The sequence below is a fragment of the Oryctolagus cuniculus genome, chromosome 16, assembly GCF_051225735.1.
Source record: "Oryctolagus cuniculus isolate XC-2025 breed Fujian yellow rabbit chromosome 16, ASM5122573v1, whole genome shotgun sequence".
NCBI lineage: Eukaryota > Metazoa > Chordata > Mammalia > Lagomorpha > Leporidae > Oryctolagus > Oryctolagus cuniculus.
In genome coordinates, this window is record NC_142882.1 from 19,989,550 (window position 1) to 20,010,112 (window position 20,563).

General features: G+C 73.1%; 4 protein-coding genes across 6 annotated transcripts; 1 reads left to right on the forward strand and 3 right to left on the reverse strand.

Annotated features, from left to right (window-relative positions):
* The first annotated feature begins 1,759 nt into the window (after positions 1-1,759).
* Positions 1,760-5,587, forward strand: RAB3A (RAB3A, member RAS oncogene family). Its single transcript, XM_070059002.2, has 5 exons — positions 1,760-1,903; positions 2,692-2,919; positions 3,750-3,868; positions 4,394-4,518; positions 4,919-5,587. Exons 2-5 carry the CDS (start codon positions 2,692-2,694, stop codon positions 5,107-5,109), a joined length of 663 nt encoding a protein of 220 aa, XP_069915103.1. The 5' UTR covers positions 1,760-1,903; the 3' UTR covers positions 5,110-5,587.
* MPV17L2 (MPV17 mitochondrial inner membrane protein like 2) lies at positions 5,200-7,322 on the reverse strand. Of its 2 annotated transcripts, none has more exons than XM_089315801.1 (5): positions 7,111-7,322; positions 6,758-6,868; positions 6,445-6,521; positions 6,019-6,147; positions 5,200-5,891 (listed from the first exon to the last, which is right to left on the reverse strand). In XM_089315801.1, exons 1-5 carry the CDS (start codon positions 7,274-7,276, stop codon positions 5,877-5,879), a joined length of 498 nt encoding a protein of 165 aa, XP_089171927.1. In that variant the 5' UTR covers positions 7,277-7,322; the 3' UTR covers positions 5,200-5,876. The 2 variants fall into 2 exon arrangements, with proteins under 2 accessions (XP_089171927.1, XP_069915106.1); XM_070059005.1 differs by having other exon boundaries at positions 6,698-6,868; positions 7,111-7,321.
* Positions 7,323-8,744: 1,422 nt separating this feature from the next.
* On the reverse strand, positions 8,745-10,877 carry IFI30 (IFI30 lysosomal thiol reductase). Its single transcript, XM_070059001.2, has 7 exons — positions 10,768-10,877; positions 10,054-10,233; positions 9,889-9,963; positions 9,705-9,797; positions 9,241-9,393; positions 9,071-9,124; positions 8,745-8,982 (listed from the first exon to the last, which is right to left on the reverse strand). Exons 1-7 carry the CDS (start codon positions 10,846-10,848, stop codon positions 8,920-8,922), a joined length of 699 nt encoding a protein of 232 aa, XP_069915102.1. The 5' UTR covers positions 10,849-10,877; the 3' UTR covers positions 8,745-8,919.
* A 1,167-nt stretch (positions 10,878-12,044) lies between these two features.
* Positions 12,045-20,466, reverse strand: PIK3R2 (phosphoinositide-3-kinase regulatory subunit 2). Of its 2 annotated transcripts, none has more exons than XM_070058997.2 (16): positions 20,245-20,466; positions 18,773-19,476; positions 16,894-16,986; positions 16,678-16,728; positions 16,471-16,602; positions 16,178-16,382; positions 15,867-15,952; positions 15,669-15,777; positions 15,469-15,567; positions 15,011-15,191; positions 14,794-14,919; positions 13,671-13,813; positions 13,409-13,585; positions 13,241-13,312; positions 12,953-13,123; positions 12,045-12,515 (listed from the first exon to the last, which is right to left on the reverse strand). In XM_070058997.2, the coding sequence occupies exons 2-16, from the start codon at positions 19,092-19,094 to the stop codon at positions 12,287-12,289; spliced, it is 2,196 nt and encodes a 731-aa protein (XP_069915098.2). In that variant the 5' UTR covers positions 19,095-19,476; positions 20,245-20,466; the 3' UTR covers positions 12,045-12,286. The 2 variants fall into 2 exon arrangements, with proteins under 2 accessions (XP_069915098.2, XP_069915097.2); XM_070058996.2 differs by lacking the exon at positions 20,245-20,466 and adding an exon at positions 17,185-17,307.
* Positions 20,467-20,563: the final 97 nt, after the last annotated feature.

Consider the following 20,563-nt stretch of genomic DNA (forward strand, 5'->3'; position numbering starts at 1 on the left):
AGCCCCCAGCGTCCAGTACGAGGCAGAGTTCTGTGTCCCCCTGCACCTGTTTGCCCACTGCCCCCTTAGCTCGAGCTGTCCCACCCCAGGCCCTTTGCACCTGTCGCCCCCGCCCCCAAGGCGGCTCCTGCGTTCCTGAGCTCCCTGGGCAAAGCAGCCTCCCTACAAGGGTTCATTCATTCACTCACTGCGTCATTCATTCATTCCGCCCGCGCCACAGCGCTAACCACTGGCTCAGTCAGAGTCAGCGCCATCCTGTGCGGGGAGAACCGTGTGATTTCGGGGTCACGACCACCTCGGGTCCCCAGAGACGAGGGTGAGACACCAGCGACGGGCAGAGCGCCCCCACAAGCGGGCGCGGCAGGCGCAAAGGTCCTGCGGGACACGGAGCCGCTGGGGGGGGGGGCGGCTTCGGACCTGGGAACCTGCCTCTCCCCCACCTGCTGCCTCCCCACCCCCGCCAGGCAGGAGACAAACTCGGGGCCCCCCTCCCCGTCTGCCAGCCTTGCCAGCCACCGCTTCTATTTTTACATCCACACACGGGGTGCTGTGGTCTCGTGACTGCTTCCCCCGGGGGACTCAGAGCCCCACACACCCCGCCTAGAGCCCCCGCCCGCGCAGGGACCCGCGCACCCGCCCAGAGCCCCCCAGTGGGGGCGGGGCCCAGGGCCCCAGACGGGGAGGGGCCGGGGTCGTGACGCTCAGAGCCCGTGGGGGCACTCACACGTGACTCAGAGAAGTGAATTTCCCGGCGCGCACGCGGGGGCGCCGGGGGGGGGCAGGACTTTCCAGGCCGCGGCGCGGGGCGGGGGCGCCGGCGCTGTGTCGGGAACAGGGCGAGTGCCCCCCAGCCCCAGCCCATCTCCGCTCCAGTTTTGGGCAAGGGAGGGGCCGGGGGGTCCTGGGGACCCGGGACGGGGCGGGGGTCAGAGGGTGGCACCAGCGGGCCCGGAACGGAGCGGGGGCCCTGCCGCCGACCCCGCAGCGAGAGCAGAGCCGAGGGCGCCCCCGCCCTCCGCCCTCCGCCCGGCCCTGGGTTCTCGGTAGCGGGGAGGGGTCACCTGGCCCCCGACCCACGCTGGCTGGGGATCTCCACCGCGGGTCTGGGGGTCCCGGGCACTGAGCCCCGCCCATTCTGTTTCCTGCTCGAGACGGGGCGCGCCGGGGGAGGGATTCGCCGGCGGCCCCCCTCCCCGGGGGTCTTCAGGTCGGGGACCGCGCGAGGGGCTGTCCGACGAGCCCCTTCCTCTTTTAGCTTCTCAGGAACCCCCAGACGCAAGGGCGGGGCACGAGGGTCTCCCGGGCCCCGGTTCCGCTTTCCTGAAATTCAGGAGACGGGGCTCCTAACGAGAAGTCGCCGCACCGCGGACCCGGCAGGGGCAGCCCCGACGCCCCCCGACCTGGGGTGGGCGCGGCCGGGAAGGGAACCGCCCCCCCAGAGACCCCTTCAACCGCCTGGGATCCCTCCATTGGCCAGGGGGACGGCGTCTGCGAAGCTCATTGGCTTGCTGGTCCGTCACTGCACCTCTTAGCCAATGAGCTGACGCCAAGCAGCCCCGCCTTCCTGAGGGAGGTGAGAGGCGGGACCTGCTTCCCCGATTGGACGCGCGCGCCGGGCCACGCCCACTTCTCGCGTCCATCTGCACGGCAGCCCCGCCCCTCCCGGCTCTGCCTGCGTCCGGGAGCCGCAGCCGCCGGCCCGACCCCGCCTCTGGTGGCGTCACGGCTGTATCTGCATGCGAGGCCCCGCCCCGCTCTTTGCAGGACGTCACGGAGGACTGCAGGGGCCTCAGCCACCGCCGCCGCCGCCGCCGGGCAGCCCCGCACGCTCTCCGCGCCCCGGTCCCGCAGCTGCCGCCCCGCGCTCCGCCTAGGGGTATCCGCCGCGCCGGTGCAGGGCGAGGTGAGCCCCCGGCGGCCCCGAGCCTCGGCGCCCCGCGCCGCTGAACCCTCACGTGACTGACAGGCGGGTGGCGGTGGGGAGGGGGCGGGGGAAGGCGCGTGGGGGCGGGGAGGGTGCGGGGCCGCGGGCCCGGGGGTCCCCCGCCGCCGCCCGAGCCTCGCTCCCCCACCCCCGGGCGCTGCGGCGAGGGGGGAGGGGCGGCGAGCGCCTTGCGGGACGCTGCGCGCGGGAGGCTCTTGCGTGCGCGTGCGCGAGGTGTGCACCTGCGTGTGCGCGCCCGCCTACCCTGGCGCGGGAGCCTGGGTTTGCCGGCATACGGGCCGCACGCGTGTGCAGAGAGCCGCGTGCACGCCCGAGGGTCCACGTTCCTGTGGGTCTGCGCGGCGTGAGCGCGTGCACGTCCCTTCTTTGCCCTGGCCTCGAGGTTTGGGGTTGCAGACGCGCGTCCCCGCGTGGTGGGGGTGGGGCGGTGCTGGCAGGTGCACGTGCGCCTGCGTGCCGGGGACCAGGCAAGATTGAGGGGGGGCGGCCGTAGTCACCCCCACTCAGGCTGCAGCCGTAGGTTTAGGGTTACAGCGGGACCTGGGCTGCTAGCGGGGATCCCCTGCGGTCTGCACCGGTCAAGGTCACGGCCCGCCCCCTGCTCAGGGCTCCTGCTGCCAGGGGCAGCCGAGGCCGCAGCCCCCTCCCCGAGCCCGGGGCTCCCTACCCCCGCAGCCCAGGTCTGGGTCCCCGGCAGCCCCGGCTGCAGCCAGCTCCCGCTCTCACCCCCCCCCCCCCCCGCGCAGATGGCGTCGGCCACGGACTCGCGCTACGGGCAGAAGGAGCCCTCGGACCAGAACTTCGACTACATGTTCAAGATTCTCATCATCGGCAACAGCAGCGTGGGCAAGACCTCCTTCCTGTTCCGCTACGCCGACGACTCCTTCACGCCCGCCTTCGTCAGCACCGTGGGCATCGACTTCAAGGTCAAGACCATCTACCGCAACGACAAGAGGATCAAGCTGCAGATCTGGGTGCGCAGCATGCAGTAGGCGCCTACTGTGTGCCAGCCCCACGCGCTCGGCCCCCAAATGCCAGCCAGAGCTTGGGCGGGGCTCCATCCGGGTCTCCCACGGGGCAGCAGGGACCCCTGCCCCTGGGCCAGCACCTGCTGCCTCCCAGGGCGCGCATGCGCAGGGAGCTGGGCGGGAACCCAGGGATGTGGGGCCCCGCGCGGCGGTGTAACTGCTGCTCCACAGTGCTGCCTCGGTTTCCCCATCTACAAGGGCTTCCATGTGGGCTGTGTAGATTTCAGCTGGACCTTGTTCCGTGGGGCAGGTGCGCTGTGTCCACCTGTGACCGCAAACGAGAACTGTTCATCCGGGGCCAGCGCTGTGGCCTCGTTCCTAAAGCCCCCACCTGCAGCGCCCGCATCCTGTGTGGGCGCCCGTGCGAGTCCCGGCCGTTCCACTGCCCATCCAGCTCCCTGCTATGGCCTGGGGGAGCTGTGGATGATGGGCCGAGTGCCTAGGCCCCTGCACCCGTGTGGGGGACCCGGATGGAGCTCTAGAGCCGGGACTGGGCCCCAGGCACTCGGATAGGGGGCGCGGGGAGTTGCGGTGGAGTTCACTTTGGGCGCCACGCACCTGCCACCGCCCCTGAGCTGCCCTTGTCGCCTCCCACCCTAGGCCCTGGAGCAGGGCTTTGGGAGTGGTCCGTCCCCCAGGGCGGGGCTTTGGGGTGGTCCATCCCCCAGGGTGGGGCTTTGGGAGTGGTCCGTCCCCCAGGGCAGGGCTTTGGGGGTGGCCTGTCCCCCAGGGCGGGGCTTTGGGAGTAGCCCGCTCTGAGCATGCCCCTTCCCCAGGACACGGCGGGCCAGGAGCGGTACCGCACCATCACCACCGCCTACTACCGCGGCGCCATGGGCTTCATCCTCATGTACGACATCACCAACGAGGAGTCCTTCAACGCCGTGCAGGACTGGTGAGCGCGCGGGGCGGGGTCGCCTCGCTTAAGATTTACGCAGAGAGGAAGGGAAAGGGAGAGAGAGAGAGAGAGGGAGGGAGAGGGAGAGGGAGGGAAGGAGAGAGGGAGGTCGGTCTTCCGTCTGTTGGTTCACTCCCCAAATGTCTGCAATGGCCAGGGCTGGGCCAGGCTGAAGCCAGGAGCTCCATCCGGGTCACCCCCATGGGTGCAGGGGCCCAAGGGCTTGGGCCATCTTCCACTGCTCTCCCAGGCCACAGCAGAGAGCTGGATGGGAAGTGGAGCAGCCGGGACTAGAATCGGCGCCCCTGTGGGATGCAGGCACCGCAGGCCGGGGCTTTACCCGCTGCGCCCCAGTGCCGGCCCCGGGAGATGACTCAGGGTCGAAGAGGTTGCTTGAAAGGGCAGGGAACCTTCTGGAACAAGCACTGGGCAGAAGGCACAGGACTCGGGTTTCCAGGAGGGGCTGCCCAGTGTGAGGCCAGAACCGCCCAGCCCTAACTCCACCGTCACCGCCTCCTGCAGGTCCACCCAGATTAAAACCTACTCGTGGGACAACGCACAGGTGCTGCTGGTGGGGAACAAGTGTGACATGGAGGACGAGCGGGTGGTGTCCTCGGAGCGCGGCCGGCAGCTGGCCGACCACCTCGGTGAGCGCCTGCGCCGGGGCCAGTGCCGAGGCCGTGTGGGGGCTCCGGGCTCACCCTGGGACCCCCGCGGGGCCCTGGACACAGCGTGGACGCGAGGGGCTGGGTTCTCTGGAGGGCAATAGGGAGCCAGGGATGCTTGTGGAGGGAGGCCCAGCGGGAGCCGTCGGAGGCCTGCAGGGGGGCGGCTGGCCAGGGTCCTCGCGGTAGCCACAGGTGCCCAGTGAAGGGTCAGGAAAGGTGGGGAATGCGAGCCGGGATGCCCGGTCCGCGCGGCTGGTCCCTGCCTGTAGCCGGCTGCCTGGCGCTAGGGGCCTGCAGACTCCCTCTCCCCAGAGCAGCATCCGAGGCGTGGCCACCAGGAGTGGGCGGAGCTCCTGACACCCCCCCCTCCCCACCCCAGGCTTCGAGTTCTTTGAGGCCAGCGCCAAGGACAACATCAACGTGAAGCAGACGTTCGAGCGCCTGGTGGACGTCATCTGCGAGAAGATGTCCGAGTCGCTGGACACGGCTGACCCCGCGGTCACGGGCGCCAAGCAGGGCCCACAGCTCACGGACCAGCAGGCGCCCCCGCACCAGGACTGCGCCTGCTGAGCGCCGCCCCGCCCACTCGACCCAGACCCCGCCCCGACTCCGCCCACCCGGCCCCAGCCCAGCTGTCCGAGACCTGCCCCGACTCCCGTATTTATTACCGTAGCTATTTATTTATTTATTGACCGCGTGCCCCTCGCTCTGTACATACAGCCCTGCCCCCACTCCGCGCGGCGTGTCGTGGCCCCGTGACCTCCCCGCTCACCTCCGGGACCCCTCCCACCTTTATTTTTTTTAACGTTCACCCTCCATTGACAGTTGTCAGTAGCAAAGAGGGGGCCACATGACGGGGCGGGGCAGGCTCTGGGGCCAAGGGAGATGGCCAGTGCCCCACCCCCACCCCCAGACAACCAGGGGAGGGGGTCCCCGCCTGCCACGCCCTCGGGACGACCCCTCCCCACCCTGCCCCAGCCCCCGTTCTGACGTCACCTAGGACATGTTAAGGCCACACTACACACAGCCCAATAAAGCGAATGGACCACGCTGTGTCCTCGAGCGCCTGGGGGAGGGGTCGTGTCCCTGCCTCTCCCAGGCTGAGGGGCCTCGAGCCGGCCGCCGGCCGCCGGTCGGGGGCGGCTGTCCACCATGCAGGTCGGGTTTCTCAGGGAGACAGCGGCGCAGGCTGGGGCAGGGCCGGCGCCCAGGACCCCGGTGGTGCGGCGGGCGGAGCGCCCTCTGGTGGAAGGGCTGCCCCCCTGCAGGTTCGCCCTGTCCCGTGTCCAGTCCGGCTCAGTCCACTCGGGTGGCCACGGCCATGCTGCCTGGGGACATCAGGGGCCCGGCGTCTGTCGCACAAGAGGGTCTGGTCACCAGCCATTCAGGGCCACCTCCAAGCCAGTGCCTGGCGGGCCGGGGCGGGGCCAGGCCGGGCAGGGTCCCGGCCCCCACGCCTCCTGCCCTCCCCACGCTCACCCGGTACTTGAGGTAGGACAGGTAGGTGTCCCAGCCCAGCGTCAGCCCGTTGATGTAGGTGACCCGGAACTGGGCAGGCACGAAGAGGAAGTTCACCAGCTGCGCGGCCGGCCACACACACCAGTCGGCCTGCGGGGTGGGGCGGACGGTGAGGGGCGGGGCCGGGACAAAGGGGCGGGGCTCCGTGAAGTTCAGAGCCTAGTGGATAAGGCTGGGGCAGAGGGCGGGGTCGAGTAAGGGGCCGGAAAGAGGGGCGGGGCCAGGCTGAGGGGGCGGAGCTGGGACCCAGAGGTTCGTCAGGGAGAATGGGCGGGACCGTGTGAGGCGGGTAGGTGCTGAATGGGCGGGGCTGGGACAGAGGGGAGGGGTCGAGGAGCCGAGGGGCGGGGTCGAGTGGGTGGGCCGGACCGAGGGGCGGGGCCCCACCTTGTAGAATTCCCAGAACTTGGCGCGCAGCTCCGCGCAGCTCTCGCTCAGGGTCTGGCCCTCCAGGGAGCCGAGGCCTGGGGAGGAATCAGACGGGGACGTCGGGGGTCCTGGGGAAGGGGGGCGGGGCCTGGCCAGGGGGCGGGGCCTGGGAGAGGCTGAGTGCACAGGACAGCTCGGGCCCCGCACCCCGCGCCCCGCACTCCACCTGCCGCATCCCGGGTCCCACACCCCAGAGCCCGTCCCCACTTACCCAGGAAGTACCAGACGCCCAGCACGGGCGACGCGACCACCTGGTCCACCAGCACCTTGCCGAGCGCGGGGCGCAGGCCGCGGGGCCCCGCCGCGGGGAGCAGGCGGTCCAGCCACAGGTACCAGAAGTGCAGGCCAGGGCCCATGGTGCAGCCCACGGCGAGCATGCGGGCTGCGGGGCGGGGGGCGTCAGGTGCAGCCCGTCCCTCCCGGCCGCATCCCAGCCCAGTCCCCCCCACCCCGGCACTGCCCCCCTCCAGGGCTGTGCCGGGGACCCCAGAGCCGCAGGGCGAGGAGGATCCCCCGGAGCGGCAGGGGAGCCGCAGAGACCTCGGGAGTCGAGGTCGCCGCTCGGGTCCCCGGGTCGAGGTCAAAGGTCCCCGGGGTGAAAGGTCAGCGCGCCGGCCTGCTCACCCGAGCGCCACAGGTCGAACGCCTGGCCCGGCCGGGCGCGCATCTCCCAGGCCTGGCGCGCGCCGTCCCCGGCCGCCATGAGCGCGCCGCAGCTCAGTGTGTTGGTGACGAGCAGCGCGCGGCCCTGGAACAGCACCCGCAGCCCCCGGCCCGCGCCCGGCGCCATGGCCCGCACTCCGGCCGCCCGCCCCGCGCCTCCCCCGGCCAATCGCGAGCTGCAGACGCTTCCGGAAGGCCCGCCCCCAGCCAAGCTGGCCAATCGCGATCAGTCTGTGGTCCCATTTCCCGCCCCGAGCACTACGGGTCAATGAAAGGCAGCAGAGACACCGCCTTCCGGCGTGTCCTGGGCCAATCGCAATGAACCTCGTGAGGACGATCCCGCCCCTCTCTTCCCGCTGGTCTGGTCCTGGCCAATCGCAGCCCGCGTCCTTGCCTGTCATCCCGCCTCCCGCGGTGACGTAGCCAATCCCAGGCGGTCATCTCTCTCGGGTCTGGGGGCTCCAGTTTCCTGATCCTCCTGAACAGCGATAACGATCTGCCGACGACCCTGACGGCGCGCGGCCGCTCGGCCGTGTGTCAGGAAATTCACAGAATCATGGCGTGACCGACCCGGCGCCGAGACCCTGGACCCACGCGGCTCTGGGGGGCGGGGACGCGGGCAGCGGCCGGGGCGGCCCTGGGGGGAGGGTCCCGGCCCTGGAGTGAGGGTCCCGCCGCCCCCGCCCCGCCTCTGGAGTGAGGGTCCCGCCGCCCCCGCCCCCGCCCCGCCTCTGAAGTGAGGGTCCCGCCGCCCCCGCCCGGGCTCTGGAGTGAGGGTCCCGCCGCCCCCGCCCGGGCTCTGGAGTGAGGGTCCCGCCGCCCCCGCCCCCGCCCCGCCTCTGGAGTGAGGGTCCCGCCGCCCCCGCCCGGCCCTGGAGTGAGGGTCCCGCCGCCCCCGCCCGGGCTCTGGAGTGAGGGTCCCGCCGCCCCCGCCCGGCACTGGAGTGAGGGTCCCGCCGCCCCCGCCCCCGCCCCGCCTCTGGAGTGAGGGTCCCGCCGCCCCCGCCCGGCCCTGGAGTGAGGGTCCCGCCGCCCCCGCCCGGCCCTGGAGTGAGGGTCCCGCCGCCCCCGCCCCGCCCCTGGAGTGAGGGTCCCGCCGCCCCTGTCCCGGCCGTGGGAGAGTCCCGGCCCTGGGGGGAGGGCCCCCATCCCCCGCCAAGCCCTGGGGGAAGGGCCCCGCCGCCCTGCCCCGCTCCCCAGTTCTCCCGAATAATCATCTTCCCTTTTTTTCTGGTTCGCTGTATCTTTATTCTTAGAACTTTTATTTTTTTCATCGTATTTGTCTGACATCTGCTGGTTTCACTTCCCGGGCGCGGGTGCCCCATCCGGGTCTCCCACGCCCGCGGCACCTGCTGCCACCCTGGGGCGCGCATGCAGAACAGCCTGGATGTTGGCTGGGAACAGAATTCCTGGCCGGCAGACTCCTAGTCACCCCTCTAAACCCCAGCCCCAGGGCCCAGCTTCCACTCCTGTCCTGGGGTCCTCCAACACGGCCGCCCCCTCCCCGCGGGACTGAGGGGTCTGACCTGGCATCCCCTGGGCCCCCCAGGCCTGGTGCAGGCCCCCGGGCGGCAGAAACGCTGGCGCGGCACGAGTCGCACATCCAAGGTTTATTAAACTCGTTTCGATTTAGCACCATTCTCGGTGAGGCAAGATGCTTGGTCTTGTGGGATTCGGGGGCTTGGGTGTTGTGGGACGTGTAGGAGTTTCCCGGCTGGGGGAAAACCCGTAGAGGGGAATCCCGGGTGAGCACGCGAGGGCCTCCTCTGGTCACTTGAAGCAGACCTCCCGGGTGGAAGTGGACTTCGAGGGGCAGGCCTCCGGCTTGTCGCCCTGCCCGGGGCGGGAGCTGTGAGCCCCAGCGCCCGCCCGCAGAGGGCCCCGCGCCTCGCCCGAGGGCGCCCCCTTCCGGCCGGCTCACCTGGTACAGCTGGCACACGAGGCTCAGGAGCTGGCTGGGGTCGTCCAGGGGCTTCTGCAGCGGGCGAGACCCCCGGCGCTCAGCGCCGCGCCCCCGGCCCGGCCCCGCCCGCCCGCGCCCCCGGCCCCGCCGCCTCCCCCGGCCCGGCCCCGCCCGCCCGCGCCCCCTACCCCGTTGACCAGGATCCAGGGCACGAACTGATGCGGCGGCTGCAGCGCGTCCGTGAGCTGCGCGTTCATGTGCATGAGCTGCGCGCCCCGCTGCCCGTCGGCGCAGCCCAGGACGCTCTGGGCCGTGACCCCCGGGGCGTAGAGCGCCAGGCACTGCGGGGGGAGGGGAGGGGGCGGCTGTGGCCTGGCTTCCTCCCCCCCTTATCTCCCCAACGGCCAGTTCCGGTTCCCTAAGGAGCAGGTGCCCCGGGCGCGCTGTTCCCGCGGCGGGCGACACCCGTCCCCCACCGCCCACCACCTCCGCCCGGGGGCCGCGGCTGGCCTAGATGTTTGCTGAGTGAATACATGACCGCGGCCTCTGGGAGTCCCCAGGGGCCGTGGGCGGGGCCTCTCCCGTCCTCATTCCCGGCCGCCACCTCCGAGCAGCCCTCCCCGATGCGCTCCCGCCCGCGCCTGGGCCTCACCGGCTGCAGGTTCTGCTCCATGTCGTCCAGCTCCTCCAGACACACGATGGTCAAAAAGGCGGCGTCATGTGGCAGCATGTCCAGCAGGCAGGCCTGGGGCGGCGAGGGCACGGCTGGGGGCGCGGGGCCGCGCAGGGGACCCCTCCCCTCCCGGGCCCCGCGCCCCGAACCCTGCGCCCCGCACCTCCACGCGGCTGAGCCTGCACTCGCGCGGGCCGTGCTGGCAGCTGAACTCCCACGAGCCATTCACGCTCTGCTCCTGCAAGGTGCGGGTGCGGGGTGAGTGCCCGGTCCCCGCCCGCCCCGCAGCTGCGCGTTCCCGGGTGCCCGCCCGCCGCCCGCCCCGCACCTGCGCGTTCCCGTAGGGCACCAGCGACACGTTCAGGATCTCCAGCACCAGCAGCCAGGTCGGGAAGAGGCCGCGCACCAGGAACAGGCGGCAGCCGGGGCACAGCGGCTCGTAGTAGAGGCTCACGTTCACGGGCGGCGCGGGCGGCGGCGCGGGCGCCCGCAGGCACAGCCCCGGCACCTGCTGCACACAGCAGGCGCACCATGCGCTCCTCACCCGGGGCCCGGGAACCTTCCTAAAGCGCACTATGTCTTGCACACAGTAGGCGCCTAGCGCATGCACAGCGCTCTCCGCATCCCACGCGGACACTGCTTTCCGATCGCCTCCCCGCCCCCGCCCTCCCCAGGCTGCATACCACAGGCGCCTAATGCATGCTCAGGTCCTGACCTGCAGCCCCCGCGCCCACGGCGACGCCCTGCTCCTCAGGGGCCCACGTGAACCTCCTCCAGGACCCACTGAGCACAGGCGGCGCCTAATATGTGCTGACTTCCGGCCCCGGCTGGAAGCCGCCAGGCCGCCCGTGTCCCCGAGCCCCACGCCGGCCGGGCCGCATACAGTCGGCGCCAAGACTGCAGGCTGCGAGCCGCTTCGCCAGCCTGGGACCCCCCCAGTTTACGGGGCGGCCCGCGGCTCCCCGCACAGCAGTACACAGCAGGCGCTCAATGAATGCTCGCTCAGCCGGCGTGCGAAGGGTCCGCTCCGTCCCCCGCCTACCTTGCAGGCGGCCGCCCCCGCGGGGCCCCCGGGCAGCAGCAGCAGCGCGAGCGGGAGCAGCGCGAGCGCCGACGGGGCCATCGCGGCCGGGCAGAGACACGGGCGGGAGCGGCCGCGGGGCCGGGGGAGGCGCCTTTAACCGCGCGGGGATCCCGCCCCGGCCTGCCCCGCCCCCGCCCCGCCCCCCGGCCCGGGCCGGCGTCCCCCTCGCGCGGCGCGTCCCTTCCACGCCGCCGGGTCACGGGTTTCGGGGGCCAGCGCCCGCGGGACGCACGCTGGCGCGGGGGCCGACGCCACCCGTGTCCCCCGCGGACATGGGCACAGCCGGCCCTGGCCGCCTGCCCCTTGCGCGTCCCTCCCCCGGCGGGACTGGAATGCTGGGGACCGGAAGGGGTGGGGGCGCGCTGCCGGGTCCCCGGGGAGTCCCCGTGTGCGCGTGTGTGGGGGGAGGAGTCCGGAGCCCAGGTCGTCTTCGAGTGGGGCCGCGGTCCCTGCCCCGGGCGGGCGGACCAGCGGGCCCCGCCTGCCCCTTGATCCCGGGGTCGGGGGTTCGGAGCCGGGGTGGCGGCGCTCGGGGGAGGGCGCTGGGTGGGCGGGTTCGCTTCATGAGTCTGGGCTCGGCCCCCGCGGGGCTGTGGGGAGGAAGCGGGTTGAGACCCCCCAAGCCGTCCTGGGGGCGCGTGTAGGCTCCGCGCCGGAATCCCCCCAGCCCCTGTGGTGCCCCTCAGCCCCAGGGGGCGGGGGAAGCTCCCACAGGAGGTCAGGACAGCCGCCACCCAGTCCACAGGGCGCCCCTGCTCGGCCTAGCCTGGGGGCCGGGGGCCCTGGTCGGGACGCCCTTGATAACGAGGAGGAAGCCCGGCCGCCGGCTGAGTGGAGGGACGCAGGTCCCGTGATCTCCCCAGGTCGGGGAGCGGTGGTCCCGGCTGGAAACAGAGGAGCAGGGAGCGGCCTCCAGCCCTGCGCGGCGCGGTGGATGCGGTGGCAGGGAGATCAGGACCCCGCCTGCCAGGGGAGACCCCACCCCACCAGGCCTGGCCACTGGACCAGGAACTCAGACCCTAGGTGCGGGCGGGGGCGGGGGTCTCTGCCCCCCAGCATCCCGGTGCGCAGGGGTGGGGTCAGCGGCCAGTGGGGAGGGGCGGGAGGTCTCTGCCCCCCCAGCATCCTGGTGGGCAGGGGGCGTAGGCTCTGCGCTCCGAGTGGCGGCGCGGATTCCCCCCATCCGAGGGGCGGCGCAGATCCCCCCATCTCGGCATGACCAGGGCCCGCGTGCGTGCGTGTTCCAGGCTTTATGATCGCGGCAGTATCGAGGGTACCGTACAAAACCCGCCGCCCAGCCTGGCCGGGCGGGCAGCATACAAAACCGGGGCTCAGTCCCCGGGAGGGGCAGGGCGGGGGGCCCGCCGGGAGCCTGGGCAGGGGTCGCGCGCGGCCGCTCCCGCTCGCGCTGGAAGGGGAAGTGGGGGCGCGGGCGGCGGGGCGGGGTCCCGCCCGGCCCCGGAAGTCCTGGCCAGGCTCAGCGCGGGGCAGGTGGCGGCGGCGGCGGGGGCGGGGGCGGCCCGGGCCCCGGCGCGCGCACCGGGTGCGCCAGCGTCACAGTGAGCGCGTCGTTGTGCTGCACGAGCGAGGCGTGCTGGTAGTGCAGCACCAGCTCCTTGAGCGAGCCGTACAAGTTGTAGGGCTCCGCGAAGCCGAAGCCCGTAGCCGTGCGGTAGATGACGCAGTGCTTGGTGTCGCCGTCCACGCTGCGGGGCAGGAGAGGCGTGTGGGCGCGGCTGTGCAGGCCTCTACCCTGGCCTCGCCCCGCCCACCCACCACTCCTTGCCACGCCCACCCACTCACCCTGCCCACCACTCCCTGCCACCCAGGATCTCACCCCGCCCCACCCACCACTCCCCACCAAGTCCACCCTGGCCTCTCCCCACCCAGGGTCGTGGTCTCAGATGACCCCGCCCATCACTCCCTGAACCGCCTCCACCCACCACTCCCCGCCCACCCGGCCCCGCCCCAGGGGCATGGTCTCATCTGTCCCCCTACCCATCACATCCTGAACAGGCCCACCTACCGCCCCACCCACCCTGGCCTCTGCCCTGCCCCATTCCCCGTCCCCGGGGCGTGGTCTCCCATCCCTGCCCCGCCCCGGGGGCGTGGTCTCTACAGCCCTGCCCCCCGCCGCACTCACACCACAGAGCAGGCGTAGCAGCCGCGCTGGCTGCTCTCCCGCACCAGGAAGGTGCCGTCCCGCCGGCCGCTCAGCATCTCCTCGGCTTGCGTGCGGTTGATCTTGCCCACGTACCACGTGCGCTCCTCGTGGTGCGGCAGGTCCTCGTCCTCATCCATCAGTGCATACTGGCTGCAGGGGCGGGGCCTTGGTCAGCCCTGCCCACTGCCCACCGCCCGCCCCGCACTCACTCCTTGCCCCGCCCCTCGCCCACACTCACTCCTCGCCCCGCCCCTCGCCCGCACTCACTCCTCGCTCTCGTTTTTGATCCCCAGCCACTCATTGATCTTCTTCTGCCGAGCGCCCTTCTGGGTGAGCCACCTGGGGGGGGGCAACACACGGTGGGCGGGGGCCGAGGGCCCTGGGGACGGGCTCCCCGGCCACACCTCCGCCCCAGGCCCCGCCCCGGCCACTCACACCAGGTACTGGTCTCGGAGCTTGCGCAGCTGCATCAGGTCCGGCTTGAGGCTGTTCATGCGCTTGTCGATCTCGCGGTTGTCCGAGGCCTGCGCGCGCAGGTCCTGCTCCAGCTTCGTGCGGCTCTCGTGGATCTCGGCGATGCGGGACTTGAGGCGCTCCGAGTTCAGCAGGATCCTGCGGGGGCGGGGGAGGGCTGGGGTCCTCCTGCCGGCCTGCCCACTCCCTCCCAGCCCCGCCCCTCCATGTAGGCCCCGCCCACCTCTGCATCTCCTTCTCGTTGCCCTCCCGCCGGAAGCGCTCCAGGTACTCCCGGCTGCACTTCTCCTGGGTCTGGCCCTGCTCCTCGAAGATCTTGATGGTCTCGTTGAAGGCCTCGATGGCCGTGCGCTTCATCTGCAGCTCCTGGGGGGAGGGGCGACGCTGGGCGACCGCTGGCTCCAGGCTGGGGGGCTGAGAGACCCTGCATTCCAGACTGGGGGGGCTGGGCGACCCTGCGCTCCAGACTGGGGGGGCCTGACTGACCCTGGGCTCCAGACTGGGGGGCTGAGCGACCCTGCGCTCCAGGCTGGGGGGCTGAGAGACCCTGCATTCCAGACTGGGGGGGCTGGGTGACCCTGCGCTCCAGACTGGGGGGCTGAGCGACCCTGTGCTCCAGACTGGGGGGGCTGGGCGACCCTGTGCTCCAGACTGGGGGGCTGAGAACCCTGCGCTCCAAACTGGGGGGGCTGGGCAACCCTGCGCTCCAAACTGGGGGGGGGCTGAGCGACCCGGGGCTCCCGACATGGAGAAGGGCCATGGACTGGGGGCCCTGCCACGCACGGGGGAGACTGGGAGGAGCTCCTGGCATCCGGCCGGCCCAGCCCCGGCTGTTGTGGGTGTACACAGAGCTCCGCCTCCCTCTACCGGAGCTGCTGCGGCCCTGCGCAGGGCTCACAACGCCCATGCTCAGCTCCCCTGAGAGCAGCGGGAAGGGGCCTGGAGCCTGGGGCTCCAGTGTGCAGATGGGGAAACCGAGGCACGGACACGCAGACCCGTGGGGGACATGGCCAGGCCCAGGTAGGTTCTAGTGCCTCCCCACTGATTTCTAAGGCCCTGGCGCCGCCCCCCTGGTACCTGGCCCCACCCTCTGAGTACCTAGCCCACCCTAGCCCCACCTCCCAGCACTAGTCTGCCCCCAGTACCTGGCCCCGCCCCTTGGGTACTGGCCCTCATCCCCACCCTCTCAGCCCCGTCCTCCCGGCCCACCCCTGGGTACCGGCCCCGCCCCTTTCCCAGTCCCCGCCCTCTCGAGTACCCAGTGCCACCCCCGACCTCGCAGCTACAGCCCCGCCCTCCCGGCCCCGCCCCTGGGGTACCGGCCCCGCCCTCCCGGCCCCCCGTACCTGGGAGGTGCGCGTGTACTCCTCGTAGAGCTGGTCGTACTCGCGGCTCTTGTCCTGGAACTGCTGGTGGTAAACCTTGAGCTGGGCGCCCACCGCCTCCACGCTGTCCTCTTTGACGACCTGGTCCTGGGGCGGCCGCGGGGCCGGGTCAGGGTGGGGTGGGGAGGCCGTGGGCCGGGGCCCCGCGCCCCCCCGCCCCGCCCGCGGGCCCACGCACCTGCTGGTACCTGGACACCGGGTAGAGCAGCCGCGTGTCCAGCTTGGCGTTGTACTGCGCCAGCGACTCGTGGCGGTAGTGCGTGATGAGCTCCACCACCGAGCCGAAGGTCAGCGGCTCCGAGAAGCCGTAGTGGCCGTCGCGGTGGAACACCTTGATGAGCTTGTTGTTGCCGCCCTTCCTGGGGGCGGGGCGGGGGCGTGGGTGCCGGGCCGGGCCAGGGTCTGGCCCGGTCCCCTCCACCAGAGCCATCCCCGCCCCCGGCCCACGCTCACCCCGCACACATGGCCCTCCATGTCCCCGCGGGCCCCGCCCCACCCCCGCCCCCTCTGCCAGCGGCCCCACCCCCACCAGAGCCGGCCCCCGTCCGCTCAGGGCCCGCCCCCACCGCCCAAGCCCCGCCCCCTCCACCAGAGCCCTCCCGCTCCCGGCCCACCCCCTGCCCCTTCGGCCCCCACCTCAGCGTCAGCGTGTACTCCCCCTGGATCTTGCTGGACGCGTCCCGCACCAGGAACGTGCCGTCGGGTGTGTCCCGCAGTTTCTCATTCACCTCCTCCCTGCGGGGACACGGGGGTCGGGGGTCCCGGGGCTGCCCACATGGAGGCCCTGCCCCGCCCCCGCCAGGCTCCGCCCCCGCCAAGCCCCGCCCCTGGCCTACCTGGAGATGTCCCCCCAGTACCACTCAGCATCCTGCAGGGACAGGGGGCTGCCCCCGTTGGCCAGGCCCGCAGCGGCCGCCTTCGCCTTGGAGGGCTTAGGGGGCAGCGCTGGGGAGCGGAATAAGCAAGCACACATTAGGCGCCGCCTGCATGCCAGGGCAGCGCGCGGACAGGCGCGGGGCGTGCGGGGGCGGCACCTGGGGGCAGCAGCTCCTGCTCTTCCAGGTGCTCCCGAAGCAGCTTCTCCACCAGCAGCGCGGGGAAGTCGGGGCCGGGCTCGCTCCTGCGGGGCCGGGGGACCGTGTGAAGGCTCTGTGCGCACGCGCCACCCGGCACCGCCCGCACCCCTGCACACAGCCGGCGCGGGGAGACCCAGGCAGGCGTCCCGGGGAGGCAGCAGGCACTCCACAGGAGCCCCCGCGCGCGGCCCGCAACACAGCAGCGGCCCTGGCCCCAAGCCCCCGCAGCCGGGGTCCCCACCGCCGCCCCCTCCGGGGCAGCCGCTCACCCGTCCGGCGCGCCCCCTGGCGGCGGCGGCGGCACGCGCAGCAGCAGCGGCCCGAAGGCGGCGCCCAGGGCGCGGAGCGAGGGCCCCGGGGCGGGGGCGCGCCGGGCCGCACGGCCCAGGTGCTGGAGCAGGAAGCGCAGCGTGAGCGCGCGGTGCAGCGGCAGCGTCGGGGGCTCCAGCACCGGCCCCACGGGCCCCGTGGCCTCTGCGGACACACGGTCAGGGCCAGGGTGAGCCGGGGGCCCCATGCCGCTGGCCCCAGCCCCTGCCCGGGGCTCCCTCGCCAGGCTCACCCCGCAGGGCCCTGTGGGCCTCGGCCGCGGCCTCAGCGGTCACGAGTGGCGCGGGTAGCGCCGCGAGGAAGCTCTTGACACCGTCCGCCAGGGCCGCCGCGTCCCACTGCTCCAGGTCGCTCAGGCTCCAGTCTGCAGGGGCAGGTGCAGGGGGCGTGTCCACCGGGGCTGGCTCCTCCCCCACCCCATCACCCAGGCGCCCCTCACCTGTGCGCGGGGCGGGTGGCTCAGTCCTCAGGTACGATTCACTTTCCAGCCCTAGGGGGGACAGCGACAGGTGAGGCAGCTCCCAGCCGGCGCCTGGTCACCTTCCCGACTGCCCCCGCGAGTCTGCGCCGTCCCCTGGCCCCCAGAGACGGAGCCCGTGATCCCGGAGGGGCTGAGTCGCCCGTGGCGAGAGGTAAGCAAGTGAGCGGGGCTCACCCGTCTGCTCCAGGGCTTCCACCAGCTTGACGAGCAGGGGCGGGGCTGCGTCGGGCGGCGAGAACTGCTCGGGCAGGTCCGGGAGTGCCGAGCCTGGCGGAGGAGACATGCGCCCGGTGAGGCCCCTGGAGGGGTTTCCGCCCGCTCTGCTGGGGGGGGGGTACCGGCAGAGGTCAGCAACCCCTCTGCAGGGCCTGGGAGGGCCGAGTCCACAGGAAAGAATTTTTCGGGTTAAAAAAAAAAAACAGGAGTTTGGGGCCGGCGCTGTGGGGTAGCGGGTAAAGCTGCCACCTGCAGTGCCCGCATCGCACAGGGACGCCGGTTCGAGCCCCGGCTGCTCCACTTCCGGTCCAGCTCCCTGCTGATGGCCTGGGAAAGCAGCGGACGATGGCCCACGTTCTTGGGCCCCTGCACCTGCGTGGGAGACCCGGATGGAGCTCCTGGCTCCTGGCAGGCCCAACCCTGGCTGCTGAGGCCATCTGGGGGGACTGGCCAGCGGCCGAAGACCTCTCTCTCTCTGCCTTAGTAACAAAAAAATAAAAACTTCGGGAGCCACCCAATTCAGAGCCCCGGTGCCCACGCCCTCGGCCCTGCCCTGGAGTGCGGGGTGCCGGCGGTGGGGTGGGGGGAGCGGCAGACAGGGGGGCTGCGCCCGCGGCAGAGAGCTCCGGGGGGCGCGCAGATGGGGCGTTGCCGGTCTCCGGAGGGCTCTGCACTCCTGGTGCTTGGGCCACCCTGGGCTGGCGACGGCGGCCGCGACCCCCGCGGTCACCCAGGACCTCCTCCCATCCTCCCACGTCGGCTTTTTTTTTTTTTTTGCTTCAAAAAAAAAATTCCTTGTATACACCCCCCCCACCAACCCCTCCCGCGCGTTTCCCGCCCTGCAGGCCCTTTGTGCGCGGGGCTCCGCGGGGCCGCCCGGGCGCTCGGCAGGGGCGAGCCGGGGCCTGCGGGGGCCTCCCTGACGGATGGGCCAGGTGGCGCCGCCGGGAGCCGCCGGGAGCTGGAGCGACGCCCGGCTGCGTGCGCAACGCCAAAAATAAACGAAAACGCGCGGCGGCCGGGGGAGGGGGCGGCGGTTCCACGCCTCCGCTCAGCAGCGCCCGTGCCCGTGTGCAGAGTGGGGGTGGCCGGTCCACGGCTGTGCAGCGGGGGCTGGGGCGGAGCAGCCTCCCCATGGGGGGGGGTCCTGGCACAGAGGCGGGCGCCCCTCCCCCCGCCATCTGGGCTGGACGGTGCAAAGGGCCTGGGGCCCGGAGCTCACAGCCCTGGCCGGCTGGGGCAGGCGGCCGGGCAGCTGCTCCGTCCCGCACGGGGCTGTGTGTGGGGCTGGCCCAGGGCCAGACGGAGGAGGGAGGCGGCTGTTACCAGGCCCAGTGGCAGATCCTGGCCGGGAGCCCGGCTGGGGCCGCCTCCTGCTCCCCCAGGCCGAGGCGGGACGCTGCTGGCCCACGCTGGCCGGGAGGCCCCTGCCCCGGACCCTGGCTGGACCCCTGGAGGGAGGAGGGGGTGACCCCAGGGTGCACAGCCGGCCCGTGCCTCCCAGGCCGACCCCCAGTGGGGACGCGGGGCCCTCCTGGGGCTGTCGCATCAGGCCAGCCATTCCGGGCCGCCTCCCTGGGGGTGAGAGGAGGGGTCCTCCCGCGCCCCCTGCCCGTGGGCTCTGCGGCTGTGGTGCAGGATTGGAGCCGGGGTCACAGGGCCGCTCCGTGGGGCGCTCCCATCAGCAACCTGTAGTGCAGCGCACCGGGGGCTCTGGCCCGGCGGTCACCTCGTCCCTGCTGACCCAGCCCCGCGCTCAGGCAGGGGAGGTGCCCGCTCGCCCTGGCCGGACCCCTCTTTCCGCAGGAGAGAACGGCCGGAAGGGATCACTGCTCACCTGGCTCAGGGGGTCCATCTCGCGGCCGCGCGGGCAGCGGGCGGGGGCCTCGGGGCCGGGGCCCGGGCCGGGCCAGGGCCACGGGCCCCAGGAACTCCACGTAGGTGCCGGGGAAGTCGCCCCGCTGCCGCGTGCGCTGGTTGAGGCCGGGCATCCAGCCCACGCTCTGCGGGTGGCGCTCGGCGCCCTCGGCCACGCCCAGCGCCTGCAGGGCCGCCCGGCTCACCACCAGCACGTCCCCGGGGAGCAGCTCCAGGTCCTCGGGGCGCTCGCGGCGGAACGGGTACAGCGCCCGGTACTGGAAGCCCTCGGCGCCCGCCATGGCCGCCTGCGCGTGCGCGCGCGGGGGGGGCAGTCTGGGCCGCTCACGTGGCTGCCCGGGGCCCCGCGGGCCCCATCGGCCGGGGCTACGGCCCGGGGGTCCGCGGGGTGGGCGTGCGGGAGGCGCTCCGACGACGTCTAGGCACAGCGGAAGTCACGGGCGGGCGCAGGGCGCAGGGGCCCGGCCGGGGGCTGCAGGGGCTCGCTCCACCATCCAGCGCCCTGGCCGCGGCTGGCTCTCGGCTACCGCATTCCGCAGCGGGCGGCGGGGCAGGCGCGGGCCGATCACTCCCTCCCGAGAGGGGCCATGGGCAGCCGGGGCGGCGGGCGGCTCGTGCGGCTGCGCCAGGCGAGGGGGCCCATGCCCGGCCGGCGGTGCTGACCTGGGAGAGAAAACGTGGCAGGGTCAGCTCGGCCAGCCCCTCCCGCCCCAATCAGAGCCTCCGAGCCGGGCCGGGGCCTCACTGGCCCCATCTGTGCAATGGGCGCACTGACAGCCCTCACAGGCCGCAGGCTCGCCCGGGGCCAGCCAGCGCCACCACCGCCAGGTTGCCCCAGTAGGGGCTCTCGGGAGGGGGCAGCAGGCGGCGGCGGGGACAGGGGCCCCAGTCCTGGCCCCGCAGTGGACCGGGCCGGGGCAAGGCGCCATCCAGGGCGGCTCAGGTGGCAGGAGGGAAGGGGGATCCCGGCCAGGGGAGCCTGGGGGGGCCAGTGTCCAACAGGCAGCATAGGCTTCATGATTCTGGGGGCCCCCCCTGGACTGCCACCCCCCGCCGGTCAGGTGGGTAAACTGAGGCCCACAAGCCGCCTGCCCGCCCCCGCTGCCTCGCGCGCCCAAGTTTGTCGGGCCTTCGGGCGGGCCGGGGCCGCGCGGCGTGGACACAGGGCCAGCGTGCTCACGTAGACGCGCGCTCCGGCCTGCGTGGACCCGGCCGCACAGCCGGGGGGCCCGGAAGTGGGGTCGACCCCGGCCCTTGTGCACCCGGCGACGCCTCCGCCTACGGCCTCCGGCAGCCCGGGCCGAGGCTCCAGCCCCCAGTCGGCCCGGGGCCGGCCCCAGGCCTCCCCCCCGCGGGGCTCCCAGCAGCCCCCGTCCTCCCAAGGGTCCCGCGTGAGACCCCAGCCCCCTGGCCGCGGCGGCCGGGACTCACCTGCTCGCGGCCCCAGCCACGCCGAGCCCAGCGCGCCCCGTGGCTCCGCCGCCGCCGCGGGGTCCCCGCCGCGGTTCCGAGCTCGTGGGCCCGCCCCCGGCGGAAACGGCCGAGCGCGCTCGGGCCGCGCGGGCGAACCGAGGCGGGGGCCGGGGTGCGGGGCCGCGGGCGTTTCCGGGAGCCGCCGGACGCCCTCCCGCGGGACTCGATGGCCGGCTGCGGGCAGCCACGAGACGGCCGAGCGCGTCCGGACAGGGCCGAACGCGCCGACGCCCGAGCGCCTCCGGAAACGGCCGAGGACCTCCGGGGCTGAGCGCCT

Coding starts and splice junctions, on each gene's coding strand:
- RAB3A (XM_070059002.2), top strand. CDS start 2,692: ATGGCGTCGGCCACGGACTCGCGCTACGGGCAGAAGGAGCCCTCGGAC. Junction 3,869..4,393: donor TTCAACGCCGTGCAGGACTG/GTGAGCGCGCGG, acceptor CGCCTCCTGCAG/GTCCACCCAGATTAAAACCT. Junction 4,519..4,918: donor GCAGCTGGCCGACCACCTCG/GTGAGCGCCTGC, acceptor TCCCCACCCCAG/GCTTCGAGTTCTTTGAGGCC.
- MPV17L2 (XM_070059005.1), bottom strand. CDS start 7,276: ATGGCGCCGGGCGCGGGCCGGGGGCTGCGGGTGCTGTTCCAGGGCCGC. Junction 6,869..7,110: donor GTTCGACCTGTGGCGCTCGG/GTGAGCAGGCCG, acceptor CCCGCCCCGCAG/CCCGCATGCTCGCCGTGGGC. Junction 6,148..6,444: donor AGTTCTGGGAATTCTACAAG/GTGGGGCCCCGC, acceptor CCCACCCCGCAG/GCCGACTGGTGTGTGTGGCC.
- IFI30 (XM_070059001.2), bottom strand. CDS start 10,848: ATGGCCCCGTCGGCGCTCGCGCTGCTCCCGCTCGCGCTGCTGCTGCTG. Junction 9,394..9,704: donor TGGAGCAGAACCTGCAGCCG/GTGAGGCCCAGG, acceptor CTCCCCCCGCAG/TGCCTGGCGCTCTACGCCCC. Junction 9,125..9,240: donor CCTGGATCCTGGTCAACGGG/GTAGGGGGCGCG, acceptor CGCCCGCTGCAG/AAGCCCCTGGACGACCCCAG.
- PIK3R2 (XM_070058996.2), bottom strand. CDS start 19,094: ATGGCGGGCGCCGAGGGCTTCCAGTACCGGGCGCTGTACCCGTTCCGC. Junction 16,987..17,184: donor GTGCGATGCGGGCACTGCAG/GTGGCAGCTTTA, acceptor CTCCTCCGCCAG/GCTCGGCACTCCCGGACCTG. Junction 15,953..16,177: donor CCAGGGGGCGCGCCGGACGG/GTGAGCGGCTGC, acceptor CCGGCCCCGCAG/GAGCGAGCCCGGCCCCGACT.